This window comes from Ctenopharyngodon idella, chromosome 6 (assembly GCF_019924925.1).
Source record: "Ctenopharyngodon idella isolate HZGC_01 chromosome 6, HZGC01, whole genome shotgun sequence".
Classification (NCBI taxonomy): Eukaryota; Metazoa; Chordata; class Actinopteri; order Cypriniformes; family Xenocyprididae; genus Ctenopharyngodon; species Ctenopharyngodon idella.
Window position 1 is genome coordinate 19,051,071 of NC_067225.1, and position 12,112 is coordinate 19,063,182.

At 35.8% G+C, this 12,112-nt stretch overlaps 1 protein-coding gene across 38 annotated transcripts in view; it reads left to right on the forward strand.

The window, feature by feature from the left end:
* dlg1a (discs large MAGUK scaffold protein 1a) overlaps positions 1-12,112 on the forward strand; it is a 133,686-nt gene that overhangs the window by 103,326 nt on the left and 18,248 nt on the right. For 37 of the 38 annotated variants that reach the window (XR_007930535.1, XR_007930536.1, XR_007930537.1 and 34 more), the window contains one exon: positions 10,206-10,320. Coding sequence is in view for 35 of the 38 variants with exons in the window: in XM_051896252.1 (XP_051752212.1) it covers positions 10,206-10,320 (115 nt within the window). In the remaining 3 variants the exon portion in view is untranslated. Of the gene's footprint in view, positions 1-8,989; positions 9,389-10,205; positions 10,321-12,112 lie in introns of those variants that run through there. The other variant, XM_051896286.1, reaches the window with a different exon arrangement.

Consider the following 12,112-nt stretch of genomic DNA (forward strand, 5'->3'; position numbering starts at 1 on the left):
GCCTTTACTTTGCTAATGTGACAACTTTAATCTTTTTGTTTATTTCAACTGATTATATAAGCGTCTGTTGTGTTTCATTACACTACCACTAAATGTGCAGTTGATTCAGGCCTAAACCTCGATTAACTTTCTTTTATACTAATAATTTCCTCACTCTACCTCAGACTGGTGTTTCCCCAGATCTGCCTTCTTGGTTTTCCTATTTGCATACAGATTTTAGAATCAAACTCTAAATTGCTGAGCGTTTAGCTGAAGAACTTGATTAGATGCAGCATGGCCTGAATACTACAAATGCTTATTTGTTCACAACTGGGCACAGCAGAAAGCCATTTCATGCATGGTGGACTGTGATTAATGGGAAGAGAGAGTCAAATGGCAGTGACACTGTAGATTTGATAGAAAACCTGTCATTTGTATGATCTTGATAACCTGTAGAAATCGGCTTCTATGAAGTAATCTTAGTTGTGAATACTGGTGTCCACTGAATCCTCAAATTAATTGTTGCTCTTTAAACCCAGCTGTGCTGTGTATTTAAAATCAACATGGAATGCCATTCGCAACCCATTTTACTTCCATAATCTGAAATGTTTCAAAGTATATTGAACAAGAAAATGTCGGATGGGAATGTATTTTGATAAAAAAAAATCTTACCAACCCCAAAGTTTTGAACAGTGGTGTATTTGGTGCAGTTCTGATCCCCTAAAGGGACATGGTGGTGGAAAAAAAAAAAAAAAAAAAAGAGATTGGAGGAAAAATAATAAGTCAATGCTTTTGTGTTCTCTCGCAAATGAAACTGCCTTTTCGCACAAAATGTTTGTGTTCCTCCGGGAAACTTTATTGTTATTATTTTAATAATACCAAAAAAATACTCTACTGCACCTGCGGAACCCCTAAAGGGACAAGGTTTGCATTCCCTTTAGAAATTTTGTGTTCGCTTGCAAAATGTTTGCAAACGCAAAATTTCTCGAGGGAACGCAAAAGTTTTTGCGAGGAACGCAAAGGTTTTGAGAGCGAACACAAAGTTTCTCAGAGGAACACAAACATTTTGTGAGCAAAGGCAGTTTCATTTGCGAGAGAACACAAAAGCATTGACTTATTATTTTTCCTCTGATCTCATTTTTTTTTAATTTTCACCACCATGTCCCTTTAGGGGATCAAAACTGCACCAAAAACACTACTGTTCCAAACTTTAGGGTTGGTAAAAAAATTTTATTTTATGTTCACTAATGCTGTATTTTTTTTTGTTTTATCAAAATACATTATAAATAGTAATATTGTGAAATATTACAATTTAAAATAACATTTTTCTATTTTAATACATTTTACTTTTTTTCTGTAATGGCAAAAATGAATTTGTGACTCCAGTTCAGAAATCATTTTAATATGCTGATTTGGTCCTCTTTGAATAAAAAGAACAGTATTTTTTTTAAAGGGGACATATCATGAAAATCTGACCTTTTCCATGTTTAAGTGCTATAATCATGCCCCCGGTGCCTCTACCAACCCAAAAAATGTTTAAAAGGACAACTCAGTAACTTTGTTTTGTCAAGCCTTTCTCTGCAAGCATGTGAAAAAACGAGCTGCCCAGATTTCGCTCCCCTTGTGACGTAGGAAGGGGATCTTATTATAATATTACCACCCTTTAATCTGCACGTTTCCACCTACGGTGCCGTCATTTTGTTTTCGCAAGCGAAAATGGTGTACCAGTTCTAAGGCAATGGCAAAAGTTCGAGCAAAGCATGCTAACTGTTCTGTTGTTGGCTGCACAGATGAGCACAGAACACTATTTAGAGTCTCGTTATCTTGGATAGCCTGCAAGTTGACCCTGGCAAGCTTGATAGCTAAAAAAGGAGCGTTTCTGTCCGAGCGATATTTTGGAAAAAAATAGTAGACCATTCACAGCATTTGATAGCAATCATAAACGTTAGCCTGGTGTGTATGGCTCTGTTAGGCAAACAGGTACGCTTGTGTATAGTGTGCGTCCATACGGGTTTTGCACAAAAGATTAACATGACAGCACATGCTAGTCGATGAGTTGAATCAACTCCACAGCAACTACATAAATTTATCCACTAACTATTCAGAAATGTCCAGATGCATTCTAAAAGTTGTAACTTCTTCCCGAGTCTCTCCATCAGTGTCCGACTCCGGTTTGAACAATGTAAGGCTGAACACCGTTACTGACAATCGTTATTTTGGCTGCGTGAGATTCTCCAGCTTTGTTGTTGTTGAGCTACCGAAGCGCGAGCTGTTAAAGCTCCACCCTCTTTTGGAAAGCGGGCTGGGAGCAGCAGCTCATTTGCATTTAAAGGGACACACAAAAACGGCATGTTTTTGCTCACACCCAAATAGGGGCAAATTTGACAAGCTATAATAAATTACCTGTGGGGTATTTTTAGCTGAAACTTCACAGACACATTCTGGGGACACCAGAGACTTATATTACATATAAAAAGGGGCATAATAGGTCCCCTTTAAAATAGAAATCTTTTAGGTTATGAGTGTACTATCCTTTTTGATCAATTTAATGTGTCCTTGTTGAATAAAAGTAATAATTTTTTTAATAAAACTTACTGACCCCAAAGTTTTGAAATAAAGTAAATTATAATGTCATGTTGACTTTAAATTGTCAACATGCACATGTAAGTGATCATGTGCCCAGTTCGCTGTATGATGTTGTGGTCGTGACTCAGAGCAGCTTGGCTTCTTCACCCTGAGGTTCAGACTCCAGCCTGCCCATCCTTCGGCTCGGCAGGCCTGGCTGCAGTGTTTATTAAAATACCAATGGGGTGGTGATGACCCTCAGAGCTTTGGCTGGAGCTAGTTTGAGAGGGTCTAAATTAAGCTTCTAAACAGGTCTGTGTGTGTATGTGTGATCCGAGCTTCTTTCACACCCCTAGTGAGCATATGTGCATTTATGTAGCATCTTCTCTGTTTGGTGAAAGCTGTTGTCTTAGCGTGGCTCCTGAGCCTGGCTTCCTGTCCTTGTCACGCTCCTTCGTTCATGGCCAGCACATAGCAGCTCTGATCTTCAGATTGGCTTTCTTTAGCAGCATGTTTAATCTGTAATAAATTGAAAAATAAATTTTCATTTTAGGTTTTAGGCTACTTGTGACAGTATTTTCCAAATTTCTTTTATACTTTTGTTTAAATTCATATAACATACTTTACAATTGAATTAATATATATATATATTTTTTCCATTACAGTAATTATAGTACAAACAAGCTAGCAGCATGTTAAAACATGTTACCAATATGCTACAAGGTGATAGCATTAAAACATGTTAGAAACACGTTAAAATAAGCTAGAAAGATGCCAGTAACATGTTAAAATATGTGCTAATGCAAGCTAGCAACAAGTTAAAACATGCTAGAAAGATGATAGTAACATACTAAAATGCTAGAAACAAGTTAACAGCATATTAAAACATGTTAGCAATATGCTAACATGCTAGAAACAGGTTTTATTACCACAAATGTATATTTTCTTTATTAAAAAAAAAAAAAAAAAAAAAGTAATTTCTTATTTCTTCCTTTTGTTTTTGATTTAAAATATTACCTGGGCATTTTTTGACAGACTTTGCATATTAAAATGTTAGCAATATGCTAACGTGCTGGAAACAGGTTTTATTACCACAAATGTATATTTTCTTTATTAAAATATTACCTGGGCATTTTTTGACAGATTTTGTTAGATTTACCCAAATATTTGTTTCAAATTTTCCATAGCGTAGTCTGTCATCTCCCCTTGATAGCTGTTGATGAGTCAGTGTTGCTTTCCATACAAAATCCGCACACCTACTGTCATCTTGTGTTACAACACGGGTGTCAGTTTGCAAGGCTTTGGCTCTCAGTGCTACTTTCAGTTCAAATATAGATGTGGAAGGTTTCAATGATGCATAGTAATGTTGATGTAGTGTAATAGTGTTTTATTTCCACATTTGATCACAACTGATATTAAGAAACAATTTGCAACCCATTTTTGGGGCATTTGTGAAGATACTGCATTGGATGTTACATGTTTATAGCTGTGACAAAGAAATGACCGACCTCCACGTGAATCTGTTTGTTATCCAAGCAAGACATCTCATCAACATGCTCTTCTGCCCAGTATTCAGTCATCAAGCTGCAGATCGGTCATGCCCAATGAGGCGGCCACAGGTGCGAGCAGGGTTCAGGCAGCTCCCTGTGGGGAGAATGAGCTGAGATTAGATCCAACTCCCTCTGCTCTCCATATGCAGTGTGTGACAACATGCATAATAAAGCATCGGAAAGCACAGATGCAGCACTCGCTTTGACCAATGACTGCTGAAGAGCTGCTGAGGGAGGACCTTGTAAACTCTCCAGGGCTTCTTATAGTGAATTTGTCTGTGCTGCATGGTGTTTTTCATTAAGTGCGATAACCAGAGGATGCGTTAGATATCTAACTAAAGAACAGATGTTGCGGTGTAATGATTTAACTGAGATGCAGTCATTCCAGAGCCTCCATCTTGACATGAGAAACAAATGCCATTAAATGTACACTGATAGTGGTGTTTGGATAGGAAATGAAACCCCTCAGGGCCTGACTGCTTTGATCAGAGGGATTTAACGGCTCTGAGGATCTGTGCTGGAGCTTAAAGACATCAGTGTCTGACACACACACAGCTGGGCTAAGCGCAATTCCCGCTTCAGTGACATGCCCTCCAGTTATTTACAGAATTAGAGAAATTTACCCATTTCACTTACCTCAACTGAATAAAATGCTTTGTACTTTTAATCGGACCGCACAGTCAATGAAAGCAGTGTGATATTTCCGATCATATAGGAAGGTGCGATCAAGTAATGCTTCAGTGTTGGTATGTCTTATTATTATAAGCAACTTTGGGCTTGTCGCCCCATTGCAAAATAAAATGTGACCAACCACTGATAACAGCTGTGAAATATCACCACCTGCTGTTTGAGCCATGCTTGAAATGTCATTAATAATCGCCATAGTTTATTTACGTCATTATGCCTTTCTAAGCCACTCCCTCTGCCACATTTATGTGGAAATGTGTCTTTTTTTTTAAATAAATTACATAATAATAATAATATGCTTATAATATTTTTTGTACAATTATTAATAATAATACATTATATAATTATACATTTAATAATAATAAAATAATAAAATGCTTATTATTATTATTATTGTAAAGTTTTTTTTTTATACATATATAGCTTATATATAGACAGCTGATTGTATATGAAACAAATATTTTTGTAAAGTTGTTGAAATAAAACATTTATTGAATTGCTTAATCAGTGTTTTACACAATTTTGTTGCAATACTGTAAATATGTTTCCCCCAGACCATGGAAAATCCTGGAGTTGCTTATTTAAGCATATTTTGGGCTTGCTTTTCTTGCAAGATCTGGCAACACTGTAATACTTAGATGGCATGTATAGCAGCAGCGTTGAGGTTTTACTGTGCTTGTGTCAAAAATGAGTTAAGCTTCTTTTAATGCCTTAAGGAGATGACTAAAGTATTAGTCAATGTTATGTATAAACTGAGTGTGCTTTAGCCACATACATTAGCGCCGCACACAACTACAACGATGAACTCGGTCAGATTAACGAAGACTAAATCCTCTCTCGCACCTTGTTAAAATTCTCATATTCATGAGATCCTGGCTGTCTAACTTTGATTTGATGACACAGAAATTTTGTGACTTTGTGAATGTTTTTTCTTTTTCTTCTTATTCTGTCTACAAAGTACTATTGAAGTGATGTGTGGCCAAACCATTTTTTTGTTTTGTTTTCAGACATATTCAAGCAGATAGTCACACCGCTAATATGTGGCGCTTTTGAGAATCAATGCCAGTAGTTTGCTGATACTCTTCATTAAGAAAGCACAATATCTGTACCTTATTGGTTACTGGTGGATGTTGGATATTTATGTTAATTTTCCCCATTTTTTGCATTCACCTTATCTTTGCCGTCATCTAACACTCACTTAGTTAATCTTACGAACACTAATAATTTAATAACACTGTAAAAAGTAATCTTTAGCAATTATCCAAATAAATATCAATTTCTATACATAAGTTCACTTAAAGCAGTTAAGTGATTATTTTTAATGTATTTACTGTACACCACATAGAATTTTAATATTGTCCATTTATTGATTAATAGGCATAAAATGAAAATAATTACATGCATATCGGCATCACTAATACAATTGCTCATACTGAGGAAGTATTAAACTTTGGAGCTAACTTGTGCTGTACCATTTGTCCTATGGACATGAATGATACCTCAAATCTTGCATTAATTTAGCTTTGACTATTGTGCCTTAATGCCATTTCTAAATATAAAAGCTCCTAATGATTATTCATCCAACGTTCATTCTTTTGAAATATGACTCAAAACATATTATTTCCTCTCTCTGCCTTCCTCCTTTTTGAGCTTTCTGAAAGCCCCTTAATTGTTTTGTTTGACACAGAATTGTTTGACACATAATTTGTGACGATAAGATTCTGAATTCTTGATAACATGAAAGCCTTTCAGTGTTCTACGGCAGCACATGCATCATTACTCTCATTAAACTAATCATTCCAAACCAGTGTAATCCTAAGAGAACTAGAGTTTTGTTTCCTGTTGTTTCGTCTGCATGGACTCAGAGAGCAGTCTTCTCCAGTCTTCATTATGAATGACTTTGCACTTCTATTATATTTAATTATAAACTTTTGTTCATCACCAGAGACTTGCACGCATCCATTATATCCCACTGTCTTATGTTTATCTACCAAGGGAAGATGAGAATGCAGAGAGAATACATGACAGAGAGATCATTTATTGAAGATAATTTAATGTTTTATAGTACTTATGAAATATCTATATTGTCTCATCAGATACAGTTCTTAATGGCATAGGTACAGTATCTTCAACAATACAGTAACATGCATACCTGCAAACTAGTCGCTCTTCAGTGAAATTCGCACAGTTAACATCAGGTATAGTAAACCTCACAAGAATCGAAAATTGGCAACTTTCCTATAGACTGGAGTGAGACCATTGACGCCTCTCCAGCTGTCGCGATCTTTCTGTGGCGTGACAGATCGCTGTAGCGCTTCAGTTCAAGCAGAGCGCGTGTGAACCGACCATCTCTTCTGCTTTACTAGTTACAGCACAAAGTAAACATGAATGAACATCTGAAGGTATGTTGAAAGATACAGTACAACTTACCGAAATCTGTATCATGTCACATGTATTCGCTCAATCAGTGTTTCAACCACGGAAAGGCGTCAATAAAACGGCTTGTAAAATGTCACATTTACCTCAGAAAAGCCGTTCAATGTACAAAAACTCATTAGTCAGCTACAAAAATGAACTTAGAGAGGAGCATTTTACTAAATAAATGCACTATAGGCTATTGCAGTGTATTTGTACTTAACGTGCTTCAGTATTGAATGTATAAATCCGTTTTATGACAGCCACCATTTAAATGTTTAGGCCTACTTAAAAAACAAGTAGAAACATAATTGTGATTAAAAATGTTTTATAATGTTATTATAAAAACTTGTGTAATTTATATGCAAGTAGCTTACAAATCAATAAATTGTAACCTTTAATATTATAATTATGTACCAGCTGTGGTTTTCTGTATAGTTTACAGCATTAGTTGAGATATTTTTGTTGTTTGAGGAAATTTGCCATGTACTGTACCTGATAGGCCTCAAATGAATCAATATTGAATTGAAGGTAATCAAATCGCAAGCTTCTGAATCAAATTCGAATCCAATTGTGAAATTTGTTTCAATGTCCAGCCCTAGTGTCAATAATTTATTTTTATTTTTTTTCTTGAAGCAAATGTTTTTTTTCCAATTATTTTCTTGTCAGAGTGCACAAGAATGCTTTGTTTACATGTTAAAATCACAAAACTTTTCTCATGAAACACTGGCAATTTATTATGAAATATTACAGGTATTTCTTAATTTTTTCCCCTCTTATCAAAATGTTTAAAATGTTTCACACAAAACATGTTTTTGTGAATATTTTTTTCCCACTGTCCTCAAAATTACATTCCATCATGTTAGTATTTTGTAGCATTCTTATGAAAAACAGTTCCTCAATGACATCAGCCTTCAGGAAGTGACATCAATTTTGGTGAGAAAACAGTAGTAATATCAGTAATGGATTTGATGATGTGATGTAGTGTGATATTAGTTGGTTTGTCTCTGTCATTCCACCTAAAAGAGAGTAAATAAAACATCATAATGAACTTCAAGCTACAGTAACATTAACTACAGCTCTTTATTACCATCCTGTTAGGTTCCTTACTGCTAATTTTCTTGCTGTTTTGTAAATACATTTTAAATAATAAAGGTTAAAGGCATAGTTCACCCCCCCCAAAAAATTCTTTCGTTTGCTTACCCTCATGTCGTTCCAAACCTATATGACTTTCTTTCTTCTGTGGAACAAAAAAAAAAAAAGACATTTTGAGAAATGTCTTAGTGTTTTTGTTGACACAATGGAATTCAGTGGTCACCAAAATGATTTGGTTATCAACATTCTTCAAAATATCTTATGTTATGTTCCACAGAATAAAGAAAGTAAAACAAGTTTGGAACAACTTGATGGTGAGTAAATGATGACAGAATTTTCATTTTAAGGTGAACTATTACTTTTATAGCATATGTTTCACCAGATCATGTATATTTATAGAAATACCCAAATACAACATCGTCGTTTTATTCATTTTACAAAAGTTACTGCATAACAGGAATGCCCATTGTGATTCTTGACCTGCCTAAATCCTTTTCCCAAATGAATCCTGTGGATTAGCAACATGTTCAGCCACGTGTACTGTGCGTGCACTCGGGCTAAATTTGCTGTAACCCAACAGATCCTCAGAACCCACATGCTTACACCAAACCTCCATTGCTGACAAATATCATCACATGCCTCAGTGCTCTTTTAGATCTTCTTTTGTTAGTTCACTCTCACTCTCTGTTCATATTTACTTCCTTTGTTTTGCTTGGTGAAATGAAGGCGTTGTCTTTTGCTAAACAAGCCAACATGGGTTAGGGCTGGGACTTCAACAGAAAGAGAGATCAAGCGAGAGAGAGAAAGAGAGGGAGGGGTGAGTGTGCAATTCAAGCACTGTTTAGTCCATTAGCATCTGTTATGTCGCTGTGCTGTAGGTGCTCAGAGAGGCTTTGCGTGGAAGCGTCCAACTAAGGCAAGTTACACGCGCTCAAACACACATTCGCGCGCTGGGAGAGCAGCTGTGTGTGATTTGAGAGCTGTCCTTCAGCACCACAACACAATTGAACTCACATGGAGGGGTAGAGACAGAGAAAACAGCTCAGCAAACTCTTTCGCTCTCTCTAGACTCCCGCACGGCTCTGAGAAAAGAGTCTGTAAGTATGCTGATTTATTTTCTACTTATTTGAACGCTAATTTGTAGCAGGATGGTGTTAAATTATTCGGTGGAAGGATAATTTAAGTGTTTTCTTGTTCATTTGAATTTTGAACGAGTCTTTTATATGTGTGGCATAATATAATAGTTGTATTTTGTTTTGTTTTTATAGAGGAGTTATAACAGACTTAAAAGTATGTAATTTTGTTTTTTCTTCTTCTTGAGTTGCCTCATATTTCATTGACTTTTTCTTGATTGAAACCTGTCATGAGCTCTTTATCAAGAAACTTTTGTTTGTGCAAATTGTAATGTCAACATATCGCTCGTGTCCTATAGCTTGAATGTCTTTTTTACATCCTCTGAGGTCAAAACATAGGGGAAAAAGCAGGAGCGTTATGTGAGTTAAACCACTGAATAATTCATGAACATTTTCACTGTTTCAGTCTAGCGTGAGCAAACGCTCCTCATGCAGTTGGAGTCCTGGGAATGGATGATGAATTCACCAGATCTATCTTATTAAATAAGATTTCTCAAACATATCAGACCATTATCTGTCTTCTCTACCACTTCACGGCTTGCACAGCTGTGCATATGTTGATACATCTGTCTGCTCTTTAGTTTGCTTGCGTTTGTAATGCTCACACTTGACTAACCTCAAACAGAGATCTAAACCACACATCTTTTTGACTTTTCTTCCCCATCTCCATCAATATTACCGATCCACCCTGAGGCTGTAGGTGTTTGAAGTGTTTTTCCTTGTTGTTTATCTCTTCTCAGCAGGACAGCATGTGTAATGTACTTTTCTGTGTTTCCAACAGAGTACAGTCGATTTGAAGCCAAAATCCATGATCTACGGGAGCAGATGATGAACAGCAGTATTAGTTCAGGCTCCGGCTCCTTGCGGACTAGTCAGAAGAGGACATTGTATGTCAGGTGAGCTCCCTCTAATCACCACGAGTTACATTGGATCTTCCAAACATGCTTAGATCCTTAATCTTAGAGATCAACGCAGGACTGTCACACCTCTGCAAAAACAATGTTACACAGTATGTAGTACATCCAGTTTTACTGGATTTTGTTTCCTTTAAATATTATATTATATTATATTATATTATATTATATTATATTATATTATATTATATTATTTTTAAATATAAATATTGTTAATTTTGTATTAAAATCTGTAATATTTTGTTAAAATGTTTAATATTATATTTAAAATTTGTTTATATTTATATAAAATATTATTATATGTATTATTAGTATTATTATATTTACACCTAAAATATAATCTGGGGTTCAAAAATGGCTTTCCAATATTGTGAAAAATATGTTTGAAAAAAAAAAAAATTTGAACATGTTTCTCACACCAAGTATTGTGCTATTAATAATAAAAAAAATAGGTAAAAAAAACAATACATAAAAAATGGAAACATTTTCACTTGTGGTCTCAGACATTTGGACCCTATTGTGTTATATACATGCTAAATACGTGCTAAATACATAATTATACATGCTTTATACATGCTAAATACATAATTATACATTCACACATTTCACAACACATGCCAAATTAAAAACTGATCATCTTGTTATGGCTTTCATTAATATTTGACCAACCTATTTTTTCCATGTACATTGTTCTGTCTGCCAATTGCGTCATAGACGGCCCCTTATGTGAACATGTCATACTCTGAAGTGTGCCTGTTTTTTGTTGCTCTCAGAACATTCAGGCCAGTGGTTACACAGTAGATTGAATCACATCATTTCAGGCAGTAACACTGAGGCGAGGCATGAAGGGCTCTATTCTGACTGAGAGTTTGCCATGTTTTTGGAGCCACTGTCAATCATTTCACCTTCCTGTGTTCATCACTCCTAGCCTAGCCCGTCGGTAACAGTTAGATGTAAAGAGATAGATGATTGTAATGTGAAACTACTGCTGAATTTTTCCTCTTATGTGGCTTTTGTTTAAATATATTCCTAAGCTCTCAGGCTGCTATTCTTATGTTTTAATGAGAATAGCTTTGACATTTTGAGGATTCGAAAGCCCCTGGGCTCTAGATTCTCTACACACCCATGCAGTATTCACCGATTTAAAATCGTATGTGATTTTTCAGCTGTGTCACATTGAGCTCAACCCATATTGCACATGTTGTCCCTGCATATATTTATGTATACTTTTTAGAAATAGTACAGTGAAACTGGTCATCATAAGAAAAGCAGTATTCTTTTAAAGAGTTAGTTCACCAAAAAATAAAAATTCTGTCATTAAGTACTCACCCTCATGTCGTTCCACACCCATAACACCTTTGTTTATCTTCGGAACACAAATTAAGATATTTTTGACGAAATCCAAGACTTGGAATATCCATAGATAGGAATATAATCAACACTTTCAAGGTCCAGAAAGGTACTAAAAACATTGTTAAAACAGTCGACGTGATTGCAGTGGTTCAACCTTAATTTTATGAAGCGACGAGAATACTTTTTGTGCGCAAAACCAAAACAAAAATAACAACTTTATTCAACAATCTCTTCTCTTCCCTGTCATTATCCTTACGCAGGTGACACAGTAAGCACAGTGAAGGCTTCTGTGTTTACGTCCAAATGCCGGCTCAGTATTGGCCAAAGCTTCACACGTGAGCAGCACGACTCATGCGTGTGATGCTGACGCAGGAGCCGGCCAATGATGAGTCAGCGTTCTGACAAAGAACCTGGAAGTACT